This window comes from Cyphomyrmex costatus, unplaced genomic scaffold, assembly GCF_001594065.2.
Source record: "Cyphomyrmex costatus isolate MS0001 unplaced genomic scaffold, Ccosl1.0 scaffold281, whole genome shotgun sequence".
Classification (NCBI taxonomy): domain Eukaryota; kingdom Metazoa; phylum Arthropoda; class Insecta; order Hymenoptera; family Formicidae; genus Cyphomyrmex; species Cyphomyrmex costatus.
In genome coordinates, this window is record NW_017276922.1 from 850,165 (window position 1) to 873,422 (window position 23,258).

The 23,258-nt window shown below is 38.7% G+C and overlaps 1 protein-coding gene across 1 annotated transcript; it reads right to left on the reverse strand.

Moving 5' to 3' along the window:
- Positions 1 to 6,432: 6,432 nt before the first annotated feature.
- Positions 6,433 to 21,360, reverse strand: Wnt10 (Wnt oncogene analog 10). Its single transcript, XM_018541341.1, has 4 exons — positions 21,254 to 21,360; positions 14,152 to 14,405; positions 8,863 to 9,146; positions 6,433 to 6,954 (listed from the first exon to the last, which is right to left on the reverse strand). Exons 1-4 carry the CDS (start codon positions 21,358 to 21,360, stop codon positions 6,433 to 6,435), a joined length of 1,167 nt encoding a protein of 388 aa, XP_018396843.1.
- Between the last annotated feature and the right edge of the window lie 1,898 nt (positions 21,361 to 23,258).

The following is a 23,258-nucleotide window of genomic DNA, read 5'->3' on the forward strand; positions in this document are numbered from 1 at the left end:
ACGGCGCGTCACTGACTATATGTGAACGGTTGTAAGAAAAGCCACTCGATCCGGAGAATGTTCACAGTTCCATCCTCCATCTTCTCCTCCTATTACTCCCGGCGCTCTCCAGGATCTTCCTGCCTCTGTCTCTCTGCCTTTGCACCTTCCCTCTTCATCCTGGGCTGGTCCTGTGTCGTCTTTCTTTTCGCTTTGCACCGATGCCGGTGCAAGTTTATTGATACGGTGGGGCGCTAAATTATTGATGCCTGACTGCACATCGCGAGACAACGAAGAAGGAAAGGAGGAGGTGGACGTGAACGGATCCTGTGATTTCAGAAAAAAGTTTTCCGCGTCACTCGGTCCATCACCGGTCTCTTCCCGCCGCTCCTTCTCGCTGTCTTCGGCTCGTCCTCTTCTGCGTATTAAACGAGCTCCCGCGCTCTTTAAAAGGAAGGAAGAACTGCGGGACAACGAAACGCGTGTTGTGAGAAAGTTTCGCGCGATATGTACGAGGAACCATTGCGAGGTATGTGTTAATAGGGATGAGTTTACAATCTCTCTGATCTTTTCTGACTTTTAGCTCCATTCTGAGAAATTAATGCTTGCGTTGTCCGTTTATGTCGTTTCATGGAAAACTTATTTGAATAATCGCTACTTCTTGAGAAGGATTATTTTATTACTATCATTAGATAAATGCTATTCTCAATTCGCTGTAAGTTTCCAGCGTCACTATTGCTAAGCAGGTATTATCGTAGTGCTGATTATACTCTTTTTTTTTTTTTTTTAAAGATGATGGTAATTGGTACGGCCAAACCCAATCCATGGCATTCCAGAAATTGAATCTAATCGCACAATCGTGTTGAGTAACGATTGATTGGTATATATCGGTACACGCAAGGTAACGGCAAGGTGTAATGCCGCAAGGCAACCGCTGATCTGTTGCAATCTTCATTTGCATTTCCCACGTGATTAATCGACGTATGCAACGTATAGAGATCAATAGGCTTTCCGACATTCATTTTTGCGTTTCTGTGAAATTGTACGTTCGCTTCTCCAAAAAGCACCTGTGGGAAAGTTGATATCTGTTCGGCCTGGAGGACGGTCGCCTGCCACAGCGGAATGTTAGCACCGCGAATCTCTGGGAAGAAACGGCAACGGTAGTAGAGTGGTAGAAGAAAAAAGAGGAGGGAGAGGGACAGGGGACCGAAAACGAGCGTCGTCGGATCCGACCGGACTTGGGACCAGTTGAAAAGGGTTCGGCACTCCTCCCGCTGGTAAACCGCTGACAAGTGGCTCGCTCGCTTTCTCTCCCGTGCTCGTGCAAGAACCGTGCACTTACATACAAACGGCGTATCGTTAATCGTTTATTCCCTTTCCTTTTCTTTTGCGACCAATTATTATCATCGTAATTGAAATACCTAGAGAGATTTTCGCTTAGTTTCATTATGGATCTTCAACATGGTAAATCATTGCTCGAGTGACGTAGCAATTCTGCAAGATATCACAGTGCATGAAGTAAGCGCGAGTTGTTCCTTTGTTTTATTTTTCAGATCTTCTTTTCTTTATTTCTCAAAAATTCTCCTTTTGTGTAATTTAAATTCTATTTTTCGTTTTCGATATAGACATTCTCATAGAAGCAATCGGACGGGTCAAGTCTTTTCGCATGCTAGTTCGAACTACTCATGACGTAGAAGCGCGGATGAATCTCGGAAGAATCGTTCTCGCTTTATGTGGTTCTTTCTTGCTTCGCGCCTTCCGCCTTTTATAGACGCTCTGCGATCGATGCTTTTGGCAGATAAAGTGTCAACGTGTTAATAGATTCTAAGCCTGAAGTGTTGCAGTTCTCGCGTTCTTATCTCGAACAATCGTAGCAACTGTATGTTATTTCCATCAACGAGTTAATTGATACCGGGAATCTGGCCACTTAGTCTTTTCTTCGTCGAAGCTCATGTAACATTTAACTTGTCGATGTATTTTTTGGATTTGCGTGAGCAGGAAGAGGCTCCGTTTTGGTCTTTCTTCGCTCTCTATTACTTCATTCTTTTGTTTTAACAATGTCTCGATATATCAGGAATGCTAATACGAAGAACGTACAATTTTTTGCTTTGTTTTAAAACACACAACATGAGATCTCTACAAATATTAGATATAAAATATCATAAATAAAAAATAAGTTGTTGTACTGCCACACGAAAATCGTATTGACAATCTTCTTTTAATATAAGAATGTATCTTAAGTTTATGTAAATTTTTTCAAGGCCTAAGATAAACATAGGTCTTAAAACCAATAGTTTTTGAGATACAAAAATTGAAATTTTACAAAAAATTAAATTTTCTTATCAAAATGTTTAATATTATCTGATTTTATATTATATGGTAACAATTAAAAAAAATCTATGTATGAATGTAAGAGAACTGATAATGTTGCAGATTAAGCTCGAGTTAAATTTTTACTCTTTATTAAATCTTTGTTAGTGCGATTATTACATACATTTTTCTTTCTATTGTTCGAACAGAAATACTAATAAAAAACAGATTACTCGCACATGTTGCCTATTTGAATTTAATCGCAACACATTTTATTAATTTTCCAAATACCGATTATACTCTGGTTATTGTTCGCCGTCACATCCACCACTCATCGACTTTATTATTTTTAGTGTACTTTTATGCACGACTTTTCTCGTATGGCCCTCGCATCCGCGGTAGGCGTGGTGATGACAAAAGAAGGGTGTGCGAAAATTGTACTTACTTACATAAGGAACGCCGCTCTCTCAAGTTGTCCCGTGCAATGGAATTCACCTCTAATTAAAACACGTCTAGCAGGTCGTGCAAGTCCCGCGGCGTTCACCCTTACAATGCCAGTTGCGACTAAGTGTACTACGCCGCATTCGTATAGGGTGGCCGTATCGACGGCCACAGTGTGTAAGGGATACGAATGCGATGCTTGGCTTCAGTGATCCAATAATACAGACTTAATTAGCTAACTGTCTAACTCCAAGCAAGCCTATTAGCTCATTGATTTCACTCGCCAGACTGCCGTTCAATCGTTTCACCATTCCATTCTCTTCCCTTGGAAATTCATATCATCTTCCATTCGTCATTATAAGGACCGTTTTAAGTCCTACCGAGAGAATTGTCTGGGTTGCATGAATAATCTTTGACCCTCTTTCCTTCTCTCGTCTTCATCTTTCTTCTCAGACTTTTCAAACTGCTTATCCGGATTGAGAGATACTTAATAAGTTTGCTGCGTGCGATAATGCTTTTCAACGCTTTCACTTATCTTTCGCAGACATCTTAATCTTTCTTCATAGACGCTTACGTGGGAAGAAATAATTGTTTAATATTATTTACTGGGTTATTTTAACGTTTATTGTCACAATAAATTAGGAAAATAAAATTTATAATCATAATTTTTTCATTTATTTATATCACTTACAATTGTTAGTAAAAATATAAAAGAATATAAAATATTATACATTTTGTTATTGTACGTATATTGTAAAAATCTTTTTTTATTATTCTCCATTAATATCTGTAAAAACAATAATTAATATTTATTAGATATTATTTTTTTATATACTATTAATGATAAAATAAATCTGTAATGTAAAAACAAATTTAATCACTCTTAACAGAAAAAAATCTAAAATACTTAATACTTGATGACTTTTTGTCGCGTATTCTAAAATTAACATATCAGAAATGCATACGTAGAAAAAATGCATAATACGAGTTCGGTAATGAAGTAAATAAAAAAAAAGAAAAAAGATGAAAGATAAGAAATTAATAAGAGAAAAATACAAATAAGAGAAACTATTGCGTCTATGTGTCGTTCTAGTCTCATTCTTCGGATGTAACTTGGAAAAAGATCTCTTGGGGCGGCGCGCGCGCGATTAATGCGCTTTATCGCGGCTTCTTCAGGATCGTCTTGGTCGTTGTCGTCAAAGGGAGCCGCTCACGGGACTGTGCAATTAATGCGGATGCGCGCCTTACCACTCCTTGCTTTGCGAGTATTTCCTTGGATTTCGACGTTTTATCTTGTTCGCGTATCATTGCCATTTTGCTTACCAGTCATCAACTTATTAACAGTTTATTATGCGCGGAAGCTTATAAAAAAGTTTTTATCTCACCGGAAGCTTATAAAAAAGTAATTAACCTTCTTTTGCTTGTGAGAACAAAAATGATAATCTTCTACTGTTTGTGGTAATCGATATTTGAATATCAAAATGATTAAGTCAATCCCTGAAAATTGGTAGCAAATCTTTTCTAGAGAGAATAGAAAAGAAATAATTTAAATTATATATATCATAACGTAATGAAAGAAATTGGGTAATGAAATAATAATGAAATAAAACGGATAATTAAATATATTATTATAGTAATATGAAATAAAGATGAAGTTATATATATCGCGGAAATTAATTATTACGGGGATTCATCTTACAGCTATCATCAATTAACTTGATTCTAGTGAGCTACTTCTGTGCCGATCACGTATAAGTTACGACAATCATGGAATATTACCTATCACTTCGCTCATTTTTATCGTCTCACATAAAACCACCATGTTTTGTATCTTTTAAACTATTACATTTTTTTTATATTTCCTTTAGTTTGAATCTTTTATATCAGTTTTATATCGTCTCTTTGCCTCTGCATTTTTTTTCGCATAACTATCAATTATCATAAAAAACTAATTATCTTTTATGATAAAATTATATTGTTTACACTTTGAATTATTAATGATTTATAGAAAAGAAATAATATACGCACGATATCAATGTGCTGCGCGGAATTAAAGGATGAGAAGCTTTATCTAATTAGAATCTGTTTGGCAATTATAAGTATTTTTATAGATATAGGAAAAATATAATAAATTAAATATATTATTAAGTCAAATCATTAACTAGGCTTTTAAAAGTATTGACATAAGATATGAAATATGAACATCATGAAGGTGACTGCATGAATATTTCTTCACTAATACAGAAAGTTTTAGCGATATCTATAAAATAGTTTTTTTAATGTATGCTGACACTCTTTTGTTTTTTGGCGTCACTTATTTAATAGCATGTCTTTATATGATGCTTAATTACATGACGTGAGTAATATTGATGGTAGTAGTAGTAGTGCAAGTGTGCTGTCAGACAAAAGCATATAATTAGGAATGACGTGATAAGATAATTAGCCTCTTGATTATTAAACTCTGCGGTTTAGATTAAATGCGCTCTTTTCTGCCTAAAAATGGAATTGGCATAGATCTTTCTGAGATTCGAATGCGTATTTATTTATAATAATCCTCAATAAGAAAAGAGCTCGCGCATATTTCAATGATTCAAGGGTGAGACACACACACATACACACAATTAGCAAATACTAAAGATATTTATAAAAATAAAAATATTATTTGGACTAATCGCTATAATAATTTGACAAGATTCGATTTGACGTTTGAAAAAGGATATAATAGAGGATATTGTTTGAAGGAACTCTCTTTATTGTACGCGTATTATTAAATTGTGTACAATCGTGTTCACCAGAACACGCCTTTCGTCTAATAATACTGTGCTGGAGGTTTTACAGTTCACATAAAAATTATAAAATTAAATATTAAATAGAACGTCGTTATAAATAAATTATGAGTTTACTTAGCCTATGGATCATTTTAAATTATTCATGCCATTACGGAATAGTTTGCGCAAGATCTGTCCTAATTCGATTGGACTTCTACGATCGATTCACGTTTCTCCGCTATACCCAATCCAATCGTTCGCAAATGATTGGTAAATCGAAGTATAATTTCCGTAATCGACGTTTAGTAAAGTACGATTTATGTCAGTCAGTTTTGCGTAGTTTTCCACCACACCAAGACTCATTTACGAAATCCAAGATTGGACTCTTTATAATAATAATATACAAATTCGCATTTACTTTCTCACTGAGAAATAAGAATTAAAACAATTTCTCGAAACGCAATCAATGCGCGCTACTCTACCATAAAGACTGCATGATTTCGAAAGAACACGAATAACGTGTCGACGAGTAAAAAATTGTGTTAGTTAATTGTACAATTATAATTATAATCGCATTTAAAGACTTCTTGGTCTTTGTGGAAATCGATTTAATTTTATTAACAAAGATTATCTTTCTACTTATACGTTCGCACAGATTCGAAATTAGCAGATAAATTCACTCCGATATCATGATAGTTCGAAAGAAGTGCCTGGTAATCCTGATCCAATAAGAACCATATTATTAATCCTACTTATGCGTTCCTTGATCGATTCTTGCGAACGAATAACCTCGGCGAATCCTCGGAGTTAATTTCTTCTCTTATTGAATCGCCGATGACATACTTTTCTCGTCGGCGAAGAAAGAAAAAGAATTCGCGTCAATTTCCATCAGTCTTAGACTTCCGTTTTATGTTTTTCGTTACCCTGTTCCATCTTATTTGCAAACCGTGATCCACTCCTCCACGGTGCAATTCTGACATTGTACAAAGCAGCACCAGTGAAATTTGCATCTGCACCGCTCCGTTCGCCGCTGTCGTACCACGTTGTAACCTCTACCGCAGCATAAATTGGAGCATCCATCTCCGCCGGTGCTGGTCTTGTTGCATCTACGACCAGCGGTGCCAGGAATATCGATCGTTGGATCTTGTTCGCAGAAATTCGGTGATCTCTGGTAGTAGTAGAGCTGATTAGGGAGATCCCGAAGTTTCCTCTTGCGGCCTCCGCCGCGACGCTTCTTCTGCTTTTGCTTTTGCTTCCGTCGCGATCCTCGAATCCTATTCGACGGTATCACACTGCCCAGATTGCTTTGCGTCACCAATACAGCATTTCTGAAACGATTCTTCAGGACTTTGCCGACTACTCGGAAATCCGGGACGATTTTCCAACAGGTTTTCAGTTCACATGACCCGGACATGCCGTGACACTTGCAGCGTATCTGCATGTTGTTCGCCAATGCCTGCAATTGTGTCAAATTGTGAATGATTAATCGCATTACGTAAAGTGAGATCAGAATTAAGAATGTGGTAATCAGTTTCTTTATTTCCCATCAAATGTGAATAAAAGAGCATTACGTAAGATGTTAATTACGTAAAATACTTTTTCATATTTAATTTTTTTTTACTAATTCACGTTTTTTCTGAGAAAAGATCATTTTTTATTTATATCAGTATTAGGTTTACGAAAATAATTATATTTATAATAATTATTTTAATATTTCTTCAATGGACTCTCTCTCTCCTCTCTCTCCTCTCTTTTCTAAAAACTTTTGTATTTTCTATATCCGTACTTATTATTCAGAAATTCGACATCTTTGTTGAACAAAATCCAAATCAATTCCAAATTAGTTTGAGAATCTATGAAAAAAATTTGCGGCCAACCACACTCAACTTGGAGAATATTTTGTGTATTGACTGTTCTAAATGATGAAGTTGCGTTAAGAAGTCGCTTTCACGTCGGTTGACTTTGTACAAAACGGTCAATCGACTTTTTCATTTGCGTCTGACACGGTTGGGATCTCTTTTTCGTGCGGAGCCTTCGATCCAGCGGACAAGGCGGGCGGAATCGAATCCTTCTCTCAAATTGCGATATCCGCGATGCCGCTGTTGTGACGTTGGCTGAAAAACGCCGGTTCTAACACGCTGTACAAACAGATACGAGTCGTTCGGATGTGTGGGGTGCGCAGAGTGGTCAAGAGGGTAAGAGACGAGGAGAGGGAAGAGAGGAGGGCCCAGTTTCTTTTAAACAAAGAGGTGTCGCGTACAAAACAGTTAATGAGTCTACGGCTGGGTGGTCCAGCCTGGGGCTTCGTCTTAATAACGTCGAGGCGAGAGAGCGAGCGTGGAGAGGTCCATGAAGGAGAGAAGCGTCGGTCTTTCTCTCTTCCTTTTCCTCTTTCTTTCCCTTTCTCTCTTTTTCAGTTTGTTTCTCTTCGTTCTTCTTTCTTTCTGGCTCCTTTTTCGCTCTTTTATCGCAGTGATGGGAGGGAAGAGGAAGAAGACTGTGCATCGCTAAAAAGTAAAAGCCAGAGGAAAGACAGAACAATGAAGAAAGGACGAAGAGAAGCGAATCGCGCGCAAGATAATTTGAAGCTCTCTCACGGACCTACGCATGACGGCGTGCGCGCTACATTATTCGCGGACGAACGCGGCACGCGATTGCGAATTCGCTTCCTCTCGGGATTCCCCGCCGACCATTTAACGGTACATTTCTTGCGCGCGCCTGCTTTAAGATGGCGCATCATTTATCGTGGGATATCGTGTGTATATATACAAAGACTGTTACAAAAAGATGATAATCTCGTTGTAATAACTTATGTTAAAATATAGCTCAGCTTTCTCCGTCAATATGATCGTTCAATGTTTGCATGCATGTAACTTGTCTATAAAACGAGTAAATAAATGTAGTAGACAGAATATCGCCGGAAGAAATTTTACGAGAGCGAAAGACATGGATAGAAAGTTAAAGCAAACGAGAAATTAACTAGTTTTTGACGAATAGTTTTTAATAATTAGCAATATTTTTTGATTATGTAGGCTGAATAACACAAAAGATGCATATCGTTGCATCGTTTGCCTAAATATATACGAATTGTTTTTTTTTTTTAATCTAATAATTATATAAAAGAACACATTAATTTATTACATAATATTTTTTTAATAAAAAATATATTTTCAGTTATATACTTTTTTCTCTAATATTATAGATTTTTACGCGTTGCAATATCGAAATGTAAAATATAAAAAAAATTTATAACAAAAATTATGAGACGTGATATTTCTTCTTTTTTAAGTCCCTTATTAATATGATTATGCTCATATCCGGAATTTAACGATGTCGAAATTGGGAAAGTAATTATAATGCTTACCAGACGACCGGCTTGATTATTGTGTAGATTCACTGTAGACTGTATGTCGCCGGCTTTCTCCCGCGTGTCTAGGAATTGCTTCGAGAATTCCATGCCGTATTCGAGATTGTGAGAGCAACCACCCCACTTAAATGTGACGTCTCTGGTAGTTGTCGGCGGATTATCCATATAGTGTAAAGGATCGCAGCTGCAAGAAAGCAGGCGGCCCATACTGCAGGCACGAGCCACGTTATGAGCTACGCCAGCTGCCGAAATTGCGTAGGCGAATGCCGTCTCTCTGTAGCCTGCAACAGAATGTGATCGATAGTTGGCTATTGTGTCTTGTTTCATTCTTATTTTGCCAAAACTTTCAAAAAATAAATCATTCCTTCCATGATTTATCATTTAATTTAGTATGAGGTATCGCATTTTTTCACATTAAAGTTCTTTGCATCTTTTGGTACATTTGGACAAAAATTTCGAGGTTTCAATAGTTTCCTCATTAAACGATTGCAGATTTAAGAATGTTTTATTGATTAAATTTTGAGACCGATAATAGGTTGATTTAGTTTATCATGTTGTGTTAGTCTTTTGATGTGATGGAATCAACGCGGTGAAGTAACAAAATCGGGATCGTTATAGGTATATTTGTAAGTAATTGTTTAAGATAGGATGCATCGAAGCTTCGGGGAGACACTCGTATCTCAGTTGTCTCCGTTAGCAAATTGCTGGTCGTCGTCAATGACACCGTCGAACACGACATGGATAATACACGCAAGGCTGCGATATCGCTCTCTCCTCTCGTGGATAAAGGTAGAGATCATGAAACAGCGGGACACCGGGGAAGCCGAGCTTCCGTAGAAGGAACTTCGGTAGCGAGTTCGGGACAGAACGAAACGATGGGCCGACAGACAGACAGCCATCAGGCGCAGTTCAGAGGTAGATTATTCAGCCGTCCGTCAAAACAAAGTGCGGCCATCAGCAGCGGCGGCCGGCGGGCATCCACTGTCCGCATGTATAAACGATCTCGCGACGGGGTGCCTGAAGCAATGCGATGCCAAACTCCGTCCTCGCGAGAAGTCTGCGAACAAATCGCGATTTCTCGCCCAATTCTACGCGGAAATTGCGAATCGCCGCAAGATATCGTCTAACTTTAGCAGCAACAACATAATAGCCTGAAGATGTCTAAGATTTCTAAATTGTATTGTTTGGTTTAAATTTTCAATAATTTAACAATAACATATTTTTCATTACAATGTAAATTTTTGTAGTTTTATAATTTTTGGATTTTTTGTTTGAATATTCTAAAACATACTATATCATAAATGGATGTAGATTTATATGCACGTATTCTCGGAATATTTAGAGAGGACAAAGATATGAACGAATATAAAATGGAAGTTGGTGTTTCAAAAAAAGAGTTAGTTATTGGTTCACTGTGATAATGCGATGTGGTTTTTCTGTGAGCCCTTCAAGGTCTCCCAGAATCTCCAAGACATCTTTCAGACTCGATTGACGGACGGCCATTCGCGAGACTGCTTTGGTGGCTGCTCAACTTACAAACGATACGACGCACAACTATCTTTGAATTACAGGAATACAGGCTGGAATATTTTTTCCTTTTCTCATGATTACATTATCTTTTTTATCGCGTTGATGTATTCGGAACTTGTTTGAACAATTTTAAAATATTCATGTGAAATTATAAAATTCGAAAAATGAAACATTTGAAAACTAAGAAATTAAATATTGAAAAATTTAAAGACGTTTAACTTTTTATCATCAGTTTTTAGATTTTAATTCACGAGTAGATATATTTGTAGAATTTAAGTAAAAGAAAATATATAGCAACTTGAAGAAATTACATGAAATATTCATTCTAATTCTGAATAGCGTGATGAAGTATAGAAGTTAAAGCATTTAGTATTTAAATTAATAAAATATAATCTCTTGGTTCTTTTTCGCTAATTATTGCGACAAGGATTTCTTCAGTCATTGCCAACTGTTACTAGATTACCCGACGAAATGGATCCATTGGCTCCAATGGATTGTTGCTCAGTGTAGAAGGCAATCGGACAGCTGGCAGCTGATTACGTCGTTCTTCGTCGACGATGTTAAAAAGACTTCTTCGTGAAACCTGAAGATTGTCACTGACTAAAGCATTTCTTCGAGATTCTCCAAACTGATAGGAACGTTGGAGATGAGAACCAGCAGAGCGGATCTACTAGTTTTCGGCGGATACTATCGAATTCGATATCGCGACTTGATGCTCAGAATGCTAGTTTCGATGTTGAGAATAGCACGTCTGTCGGTAGAATGAGACGAAATGAGAGGGACCTTTTATGTGATCTTACGGTGGAAGAGGTGGTTCGAAGCTTTTGCTATATACGGGTATTGGCAGCAACGTTTTATAATGCAGATAGCTACCGTGCCGCGAGATCGTTGTTTCTCGACAGTGAGAGGGACGGAGGGAGCGTGTAATAAATCCTCCGCGGGTAGTTGTACGTCTCTTCTCTCACCGGACAGTGGAGAACTCGAAGTGGAAGATAGGGAAGAATCCCGAGGAACGCGCAGCGATCTCTGCTCCTTTCGTTTCTCGTCGCAGCAGTCTTGGTGCAGCGACGTAGTGACGAATGGTGCACAGGCCTTGCGCTACTCCCACGTGTCAGATCCAAATCGTTATTTAGATAACTCAATAGATAGTGTTCGAGAGAGGTCTTGCGAAGACACGCGTATCTCTTGAATACAACTAATCCGCAGACAAATATCAAGTTTGTTCAATTAACTTTTCTTTTAGCTTTCGTATTTGATCTATTTTTTAACTATTGCCAATGTAAATATCATTTAGATATTTTAGAGATAAGTGAAATACTTATAAATATATAAAATATTGAGAAGAGATGCAGCTTGTAATCATTGCTGTACGCTTGATAAAATATAAGTTAAATAATTGAAGGCTGATGTTATTTTGTTATTGTTATTTGTTATATAATAATATAATATAATATTTATATTATATGTATATATATGTTGTATAATATTTCATTGTGATAAGTCAATTAATATAAAAAGTTTTTATATTTTTGTGATCTGCTGTACAATTATTAATTATTACAAACTATTAACAATTCACAATTATATTATTGAAGCTTTTACGTAAATAATAATGATTGAATTGCTATTTAGAACTTGATGAACAATACGCTCGATAGACTTGCAATGCTAGTGTTTTTTTTTGTGTTTCCTCTCTCTCTCTCTCTCTCTCTCTCTCTCTCTCTCTCTCTCTCTCTCAGAGTATGGATAAATAAAAATGTAAAAGATTTGTTTAATTAATGATATTATTTTCTTTGATTTAAGAGAAATATTTCTTTTACGGATATTTGACGGCTTTTTAATTAATATAGAAGAAAGAAAATTGATTAGCTGACTTGTAAGCAATGGTCTAATCTTTGTCTTTATTTTCTATAATGAGAATTTAATGGGTTCTACATTCATCACGTACGAGTTCAATTTATGGAATCTCTCGACGTTAGAATTCAAAAAGAGTGACCTGAGTTAGTAATCTTAAAAATAGAAAAGAGTCTTCATTTTGACGTTTTCATATTTATGTCTATAAATCCAGTTTTCGTGGAGCATCGTGTCAGTATGGGAAACGCGACAGCCGGTCCGGTCTTCTTGTGTGGGCCTTACGCTGCGGCCGAAGCGGTCGAAGATCGGTTCCGTGTACTTTTCATAATACATTAAGTCGTTTTGCTGAAGTCCGACGAAATCGTGACGATAGGCGAGAAGCCGGGATAGAGGGGAAGCAGGGTAACGTTGAGAGCAACGAGAGGGCAAAAGAACCGTGTCTGAGTGACTTGAGCTATGAACGGCTCTTCTCGAGACCCGAGGCCCAAATTTGACACGGTGGATTTCTCAAATGATCACAGACATCTCTCCACCTGGTCACCGATATCTTAAAAAGGAACAGTGGTTGTTAGTCGCGCTTGCTGAGATACAAGCTTCTCGGAAGCTATTGCCCTCTGACTCGAGAACCAAAATCTAATAATGGTCGATCGGTTGTTGCCAATGTTACGGATAATCAGCGAATCGCGAATCTTTTACACATCTTTGATGTAAAAGTGCGACGAATACGAGGAACGTTTCCGTGTGTGAACATTTGCGAGTGATGCAGCTTTGTACAATGAAGGACATTGTGTCTTTTACAACGTAAAGATCAAATGTTTAACTAGTTTATCTAACATAATTTGCTTGTTTTAACTTTCCATTTTTTAAAATCAAACATTTGACGCGACAAACCAAATAGGATTAACATAATGGGAACAAAGACGATTTACTGAGCTATTTCGCGAGAAAGAGGATTGTACTTGTAAACTTCATTTTGTTAGAATTCTACGATCAGTCGGAGACGGGCCGCTTTACATAACTCTCGAAAAAGTCGTGGAATCGACACCTTCTCCTGTCTCGCGAGCAAGAAAAGGCGTACCGATCCACGGAGGCAGATAACGAGGGGCCGAATGGGAGAAACGGGCCCCCGGGTCTGCGAACGAGCTTAAGCTTTCAGGTCAGGTGCGCCCGATGTCGCGCTCTCGCGCATTCGTCCGACACGATATATGTTTCCTCTTGCGGCGCACGTACGCGCCACGACGAATTTATATGTCACACCGGAATAGGCCGACCGTGGGGGCAGGGTCTTCTTATGGAATTGGGACAGGTTTTCGGGGTCTGCCGCGGGTAGGTTACGCAGTGTGCTTTGATTTAAGGAAACGCGTCGTCTCGCCTCGCCTCGCATCGCCTACGCCGTCCCGTCAACGACGTCGTAAAAGAATCCACTTTGTACCCTTCAAGGAACTTGTACGTGGCGATTATACGATGAAAAATTGTCCAGAACTTTTATACATTTGCGAAATACTATTGTGGAATTTTTTCGATTGTGATATTCAATTGTCTAACGTGTTCTGTGCACTTAAATATTCGATTAGTACAAAACTCAAAATAATGAGCAAAACGAATTTATATTCGTATTATTTGTGTTATGCATAGAATGAATTAAGTTCTTTTAACCACAAATTATACTCGAGAAAACTATAATGTTCGCATCATAAAAATTTTCAACTGCATTGCTATTTTTTACATGATTTTATCAATTATTTTAGTTTCATAACGGGTTTTATATTTTGTTCATATAGTGCAAACCGAGACGAATTTAATGATCCAGGAAACATTAATACGCCATTAGTGGCAAGGTAGATTATTAATCATGAGTTCAGATCTGATCAGATAATTTCGCTCGTTAAGTATTCTTAGTACCTCGTTGAAGAAGGACGCTGCTCTGTTGAGTTCTGCTGCTAGTTGTGAGGGACGAGCAGTTCCACCTGTGCCACATGAACTGATGTTGACACTCGGATATGGCCATTTGTAGCCCTTTGATCGCGGCTACGGTAACATCGGGATTTCTATGGCAAAGCTCGCGTTGATCCTTCGTCAATCCTGGAATGCCGTTACAAACGACAGCGCTGCCACTCACCCAATCATCCACTGAATTGCTCATTAGGCAACTTGCGCTGAAAAAGGTAGCAAAGTGATAATCGGCGCATGAATAATCGTCGATTTCTTCGATTGCCTTAAGCGGTTATCATTAAAGTACTATAGGCTATGCGATAATTAAATATAAAATTAGACAAATTTTCTTTTCTAAAATTAAGATTGGATGAATTGGAAAATATATATACATATGACGCATCTTCCACTTTTACGGTTAATACAGAAATCATACAATGTGCAATTCGATAATATGGCTGTCATTTTAAAGTTATCTTTTGAGAACAAAATTAATGTCATATAACGTGCAATCAATTTCAGTTTTCGATTTTAATCGCAAGTTCTGAATAGCGAGAGGCTATATAATTTGTTATCGTTAGAGATATCACTTTTTTTTTATTTTTAAAACGCTCTTTTGATGATTGCTAAATAGAAATGCAAACATGTATAGAAATGCAATTAATCCTTTCGCATCTTTCCCGGAAAATTTTGCGAAAAGAACTACTTTGTACGTCATAAATTATGTCGTATATTTGATTTGTCATAAATTTTTGCAAAATCTTTGATCGGAATTTGAATGATTTTTTAATTAAATTAGAATATATTGCTATATACCTACCAAAAATATATCCTTGTAGAAGTTAACAAAAATGAAAATGTGATAAGCTATAAGTATTTCTCGCCAAGTTACAACTCGCATCATAGTCTTTTCATTGCCGTTACTTCTCTTTTCAGTTGCGAACGTACATATTAGTTTAGCGTATGTCGAGTGTAATTAGTGACGACGTGAGGAAGCAGGGAAGCAGCCGGTCAAGCTCGCCACCTGGTTAAACTCGCGAAACTGATTATCGTTGAGTTCTTCGCTGATAACGGTGTGCAAGCAATTACACTACGGATAATCATCGGTATTGAGATACTATAGAAAACATCGATATTTTATGAGCACGAATAGAGAAAATACTTAGATTCTTTTCTGAAGTGGACTCGGTATAATCCTTTTTTTTTTTTATTCATAGCATTTTACTTTTACTTGTAACGAATCTTAAAAATAACAGTGTTATTTTCTAAAATTTTTATTTCTGTTTAATATCTTATTTGTATTATAGTGGTGATAGTTTTTAGCAATCTACTTAGTCAGCAATTAAATGGATAGCTGTATGCTGATGTTTGTTTTAAACGGCGATTTCTAAATTTCACACTCAGTATGTTAATGGAAATGCTTGTGCGGAGGCATTGAATATCGAGAGCTGGCCCGGCTTGCATCTTCGAATCTGTAAGGTGCAGCACTAATCGTGGCAGTCTGGAGCAGGTTTTACGGTCACGCGCGGGTACTTTCGCGCACGCGTGCACCGCACGCGAGCGTCCGTTTTCCTTCAATTTTACGAGGCCGGGGTCAAGAGGTGCGAACGTTTCTAAAGAGCCGATAAAACCGTTTCTATCTTACCGTCTGTTTCTGCCATCGCGCTCTTCGGAGAAGAGATGGCAGAAGGAAAGGCCCACGTTCGGCTTCTCCGGGGTTCACCCTGCGTCTCATCCCCCGCTTGGTCGCGATAACGGCATTCATCTCTTGTAAGAGGAGCTCTTAAAACGCTATCTTAAGCGACGGCTGCTGCCTAATGGCTACGTATTACGGCGTACCGGGTGTTAATTAATTTCGAGGTGAAAAAAAGAAACGGCAGAGGCGAGCGTGCGTGCTCTTATACGCTGTATGCCGGTCTGGGTCGCGTGTATTTGAGAGCGTGCGTCGGTTCGTCGAGAGAGAGAGAGAGAGAGAGAGGGGGGGGAGGGTTATTCCTTCGCTTCATTTGTCGCTATAAGACCAGAATCTTCATTTCCAGTTACCTCATGCTTTACCAAAAGGATATGCACCGTTAGAATTTTTCCACAGCTTTTTTTATTGCCTGCCGAATGTATTTAGTAAATAGTAAGCCATAAACTGAACTGCTTTATTGAATTCTGTTGGATTAACCACTGCTCTCTCAAGCTGCGCTTCCTTTGTGTGTCGATTACCTTTGATCCTTACAAATTTTTTAATTTTAAAAACGCCATTATACTTTATAAAGTCTTCAATAAATTATTTTTTGAATAAAAAGATTATGAAGAATATGTACTTTAAGTATTTTTGTAAATATTAAAGCGCAGAAGTTATTACAAAATTATTCTAGTTCTACCAAAACAGCAAAAATTAAATATGACAAATATTGAAATTTTCTCGTAAAATCTTGTAAGATCAATTAGAATAACTAAATAATTGTCCGTGAAGAATGGTTTCATAAAAATTAACACAAATTGTTAAAACATGAACATATGATCAAAAAGTTTCCCATCGATGATCATTGAAACTCGCAAGATTGGCCAGCAGCGCGAAAATCGCCATACTCTTTCTCGCGATCATCATTAATCTGCTCGTAGCGTTCCGAAATGGTTTATTTTTTCCTCGGAGGAGTTCTCGGTGGAGTCGTAGGGTTCTGTAGGATGTCATGGGCGGGTGCAAGGCTCTTCGTGGGTCGCTTGGTTATCTGCGGGTACAAATTAGCGGACGAGCTTCTTCTAAAGTAAAAGCTGTGTATAGCACCCGCGCGAACGAAGAAAGAGGAGCAGGACGAAGAAGTCGGCGACAGCGAATTTAAGGAGGATAGAGGAAGGAGAGGACGGGGCGAATGGGCATTAATAAGAAGAAAAGGTAAAAAGGTCCTGGCGCGATACTTCGTAGTAGTGTGGGAAAGAACGACGTCGAAGGGGGAGGGAGGTTTTAGGGTCGCGGAGGTTATTGAGAGCTCCCATTACCGGTACACCGTTGCACCGCTGCTATCTTTCGCGCTATTGATGATCTACCGAAAGCAGATTAATGATCTTAACTCTCCCAACAAATTACGGAAGACACCGCGTACCTGCAGAGGAAGTTGGATTGTATCAAGAGATTCCTTTCGCTACCTCTCGTCTCGGCTACCCCGCTCGTGCATGCGTCTCACTTCGCGAATAAGAAACGAGTCGGATACGTAAGGCAATTATTCTACGTACCGAACCCTTTAAAGCAATCGTTTTGTTGAAACCGCAAATCTTTGTTTATTAATCAGTATAATTATTATAAAACTCATAATTGTTACGCAGATTAATCTATCGAGAACAATTTTGTCGAATTATCTCTTACATACATATGTATGTACGATTAAAAATGAATGATGGGTATTTTTTATATGTATATGGAGTCTTTTTGCAATAACTTATCGTTTTACATTTACAAATATAAAACGAACTTTAAATAATGTTTTTCAAACCAACTACTATAAAACTATTGTAAATGAAAAGATAAAGACACTTGGAAAGATACCTTTTTATAAAATTATAAATAATAACCATGAAGTATTAAAAATATAATTACTCTCTCGTTTAATTTATGTACGTACAGCACACATTATGTTAATTTGTATAACGGTGAACCAATTGTGTGCGATTATTACATCACAGTACTGATTAAGAAATGAGACTTTAAATAAATTAGAGATCATTTATTTTATGAAATGCCGAGTTTTTAATTAAGAGTTGCATGTATTTGAAATTGCATTTAAAGACTACAGTAATAATTAAAACGCAGTAAGATCGATTTATTGCACATAAACAATCAGCGCTTTTACCGCAGAGACCGTTATAGTTTCACTTCGGTCTTCAGGTGCTCAGGGAATCCGCTGGGCAAATCGGAGACGAGATACGCGAGCGCGTGTCCCGCATTTTTGCAATAATCTAAGGGGTCGCAGAAGAATCCAAGATGGCGACATGCACGTGTTTTATTTAATCCCTCCCTCCCTTTTCGTCCTGCTCGCGGAGATGAGAGAGGAACACGGCACGGAATTTCGCGTCTAATGGGATATACTCAGTGGGAAGAGAGAACTCGCCTTTTTTCACGATCCGACCCGCGAGAATACCTGCGGTAGATATCGTGGTGCCTCCGCTCTTCTCTCGATCTTATGAGAGTAAATCGATTTCGCAGCGAGTACATTGTCGGGAATGCGATAGGCCGCGAATTACGTTCTGCAGATGGTATCTAGCAGCGTAAGTTATGGCGACTTGTAACTTGACGATAAAACTGGATTCTCATCTAGTTCGTCAATTACTAGAGAGCTCACAGGGCATTCGCGTTAAAACTCCATTTGTTAATAAACATTCAAGATTTCACACAATCTCTTCCTCGATATAATATATGAATTCCTTGAAAATGATATCATTTGAAGCCGCGAATGGTTTAACCGCGAATTATCATTTAAGCTGTCGCTATCTAGGCTTTCTTAAAATGATTTCTATAATTTTCAATTATATGCTTTGCTAAAAAAATTTATATTTAGTCATAATAGATTTTTATAAGTTGATTACATTTAATATGTTGTTAATTAATTAATTAATTGTATATATATATATATATATATATATATATATTGGTATCTGCCGTGAAAAATTTAATATTATAGAAATTGTCAACTATGCTTTTATCTCAACAAAAACTGGGAATATAAAGTTTGCTGAATCTTCAACGCGCGATTAATTTTTATTAGTAAGATTTGAAGTATGGTATAGCATATTAAATTCTTTCATCATACATTTTCTTGTTGTAATTTATCTGCGATGTAAATTCGCATCGTGCAAAAAAAAAAAAAAAACACGCATTGCGACGTAATCAGGGAAAGCCGCGTGCACGCGTGTTAAGACGTTAATGACGCGCGCGAACCAGTTTATTGACTATTATATCATCAGAACCGTAATTCAATGCCGTCCTGCAAGTCCGGCTCGTATAAGTGTGCATATGTGAACGTACGTACGTGGATTTACTCACACACGTGAACGCACGTTCTGTTCCCGGATGCTAGACATAATTATTTACAAGAAGCTACGTGGGTCTCGGAGAAGAGGCTATTGAAGCCGTCACCATTGACGAAGAATCGTTCATGTGTATATATATTTTGAGAACCTGCACGGAACCATTGGCGATTATCTAGTACGATATCACACCCCAGACGTTAACAAACGAGGAATGTATCACGAAACTCCACGATTATAAAATTAATTACTTGGCACGTTTATACGCGTGATACCGGATTTTATGATTATAGCGTCTGTGATTGAAAGTTATACTAAGCGACGATCTTGTTGTTTATCAACGTAACAACTTTATAATGAGAATCTTAAGTGTATAAGTTAATGAGAGAGAATATTATTATGGTAATGTTATTAATGTAAAGTGTACATCAAGGAATTCGCTTTAATTGAGCCAACATTTCTTAATTTTATCTAAACTTATGTGTACCATTTTGATCTTTCCATTTGACTTGAGATATTATTTACTATTCTTGAAATAGTTACAAAACTTTTTAATAAATTGTGTTTTTTATGTATAATACATTCGTACATTTGTGGCAACACCTCTGTCGAAGCAGTATCAAAGCAATCTGTTTTTCAATCTGCAAGTTGCCTGAGAATCGTCGTTTCACTGGTACATTTTTCGCAAAAAAAGAAAAGGATTTGTTCAGGACGATCCTGGTGCATAAGGCGCGATTAGTATTACGGAGAGCTATAATAAAGATCGCAGCGGGATTCATTCTTCGTGATGTGGAGCTTGGTTGGAACGGTCTATTTGCACTTCGTCATTGTGTGCCTCTATGGAGCCGTCGATACGACCGCCGGGTCGAAGAAGCGCACCCTATTGACGGATTCTTTCAGCAGAGACAGAGAGAGAGAGAGAGAGAGAGAGAGAGAGAGTGTCAAGAGAAGAGGTGCATCAGGAGCATGGAGGATGCACTGTGAAAAAAAGAGGGCGAAGAAGCTGGCCGTGCTACCGCGCTCGTAAATTTTTCTTGGCGAGATTAGACACGGCGAGCCCGTTGCTCGTTGCAGCTTCTCCTCGGTTGTCCCGTGGACATTGTCGTGTATTTTCCATCGCGGAGTGGACAACGTGCATTTCGTGAGCGAGTTCGCGATTTGTAGCGCTCCGTCACAACGGACGGACAAAGCGGGCGAGAGTGACGTTTTGACGTCTGCATTATGGTGCATCGCGGCGCATCAGAGTATCGTGTGGACCAAAGTACGAGGCAGACACTCCAGGAAGAGTGTTTTCACACCGCGACGCTGAAGTGCGAAGTGAAGGGGAAGAAAGAAGATGAAGAGAATGAGAGAAAGATATACTTCAGGGATCGTAGAGACGCGCGCGCATGAATTACTAGTCAGTCAGTCACGAAGGGCGGATGAGATGCTTAAGCGAAAATAGATTGGCGATGTTAGTGAACAATGGAACATGTAATGAACACGATAATAAATTTGCATAATTTAAGAACGGCACATATTTTGATATAGTTATTTTGCAAATATGACGTGTACAAAAAACGTCTTGTATTTTAATATGTTACAGAAAAAAAGTTTATTTTAAATCTTATATACGCGAAAGATGTCTAGACTGCGTATATATCTTATACAGTATATTGTTTATTTTTATATGGAATCAAAATCTACTAAAAACTATTTTATCTATTTCCATGGATATCAATGATAAAATTATTATTTTTATAAATAAAATGCATTTAATAGACCAATGATATTTTACTCTGGAAATTATATTTATATGATATAACAATTATAAGAACGAGCATTATATTAAAGTATGAAGTTCTTTTCTGTACTATTAACAGACTTGATCAATATAACTTTATATGGGATGAAATAATAAATAAAATACTAAAATACGTACATAAATTTCTGTCTCTTTTTAAAGTAGCATATGAAATTGAAATGTACTTGTATGTACTAAGATTTTTATCGCTGGCATTGATGTTTCTATAAATGATTTTTAATGAATTCCTGAGTCGCGTAAAATCATAGAGGTACTCACCGGCGATGCTCGAAGAGAATTAGCAGCAAAGCGACGGTGGGACCGATCCTGGTGGCGATCCTGGATGGCGATCCTTCGTATGCACGTCCTGTACGAGATGGAGGCATCCTGTCATCGCCCCGAGGACGTCTTCGCTTCTTTGCGCGGTTTACCCACTTTAAAAGAGTTGAGTGCGACCCTTCGTCCAGGGTTGCACACCCCTAGCACCCGAACGGAAGAACCCTTCGTTCGAGATGATGCTGAAGCTGCTCCCGTTCTTTATCTCCCTTTCTCTCTCACTCTCTCCGCATTCGCCTTTCTCTTTCTCTCCTTGTATTCTCCGGTCTTTCTCCTACTCTTCTCGCCGCGGTGCCTGTGATCACCAGCCTGGCACGCGTCGAGAACTCCTCCTCGCCCCGGGCACCGGCGCTTCTCCTTTGACGTTCCGTACGATTCGAGAGCTCCCAGTTTTTCTGCTTCGAGGGTGCGTTTCGAAAACTACTCCGGGACAATATTCCGCGACGATCGGGCGATTCATTGAGCGTATACGCGTCTCGATTCCGGCTCTCGTCACAACTTATTGCGTCGGCTCGCTTGCTAGCTGGATGATGAGACTCGTTCTCAATGCGTATTCACTTTCGCTATCCTTTAATGAACCACTCACTTACGTTCCCATTGGAAAGGTCTCCGTTACATTTATCAAGAGCGATGTGAACATTTTCAGCTTCGCTGAATCTTGTTAGATACACTTATCTTTGGAGGACAAATACTGTCGAGGTATATGGTGAGGTCACTATCACTTATTATAGTCCTTGTTGCACCGGTTTTATTCTTTATGTCTTTGGTATTTTCTTCGGCGCTGAATAAGTATTCCAACATAATTTGCCTTTGGATAATTCCTTTATCCAATTTGCACCTCGAAGTCGTAGATCACGATACCCTTTTCGGTAAAATCTCTATCCGAAGATCCGATAATATTCTATCGTCCTTCCACCCTCCGGGTATGTTAATTCTTTCTCTTCTTCACTTTCTTTCGTTGGTAACGAGATTCAGGCAAATTGATCGATCTTTCGATGTGTTGGGTAGAAGAAGAGAGAAGAGCTTGATGACTTACTCGATACTTCCGGTGTATGTGCGCTCGCGGCGAAGTGTCAAGCTCAAATAAAAGAAAAGTCGCCCTCCGGATTCTCCTACTCCTCCCACACACGGACCATCACGATCTCCCCCTTCCCCGTCTCTCGGTTACAGGTCCTCTTCTTCTTTCTCCTCAACCACCGCCTCTTCTTCCACCGTGGCTTCCTCTGCCTCTCTCCCTCGTAACCGCGCCTATCTCTCGCTTCGCTCGTGCAAACAGTCAAATAGCAAACTTCCCGAGATCGTCACGCTTGGTGCGACGGTGACGACAGAGCCAGGCGAGGCTTTGAGGATTGCGGAAGACGTGGAAACGTGAAGGGTCGCGGATAGGAGCGGGAGGAAAAGAGAATTCGTTTCGTGAAGAATTCTAGGAGTAGAGGTGTTAATGCGTTTGATCGGATCACGTTTGCGGGGTGAAAAGATTCATGTCGACAGAAAGGTAAGATCAAAGGTAGACTGTTTGTCGAAAAGCTGCAGATGAGACAGAGTTAAATAGTTAGAAATTTTAAACGTCTGGGAGCACAATGGAATTGAAACGATTGTGGTGCTCGAGACAAACTGCCCGATTGAGAAACGCGAGAAGGTCACGCACTTTTGTTATCCCCGTGTGTACTCTGGTCTCCTACGTTCGCTGACACCGACGCCACGCTACTGTAGAGCCGGAGAGATAAACAGAATCTGGATGATTCCGCCTCTGTTCAAGACCGACGAGGAGCTGTCAGAGAGATCGCTCTGTCTATGATGAACTCGGTGCGCAGTACACGGCTACGGGGACCCTCCTCGCCCTCCTATAGGGAGAGAAAGGAGAGATAGGGAGCAGTATAGGCACGAAGGAACCAACTACCCCCCCACCATAGCCACCACCATCCGGACACGACCACCACCACCATCG

Excerpts from the sequence above, each read along its gene's own strand:
- Wnt10 (XM_018541341.1), bottom strand. The coding sequence starts at position 21,360 with ATGCCTCCATCTCGTACAGGACGTGCATACGAAGGATCGCCATCCAGG. Across the intron at positions 9,147-14,151 it reads CAGCGTCCTTCTTCAACGAG|GCTACAGAGAGACGGCATTC; the intron begins GTACTAAGAATA and ends ATTCTGTTGCAG. Across the intron at positions 6,955-8,862 it reads ATAATCAAGCCGGTCGTCTG|GCATTGGCGAACAACATGCA; the intron begins GTAAGCATTATA and ends ACACAATTGCAG.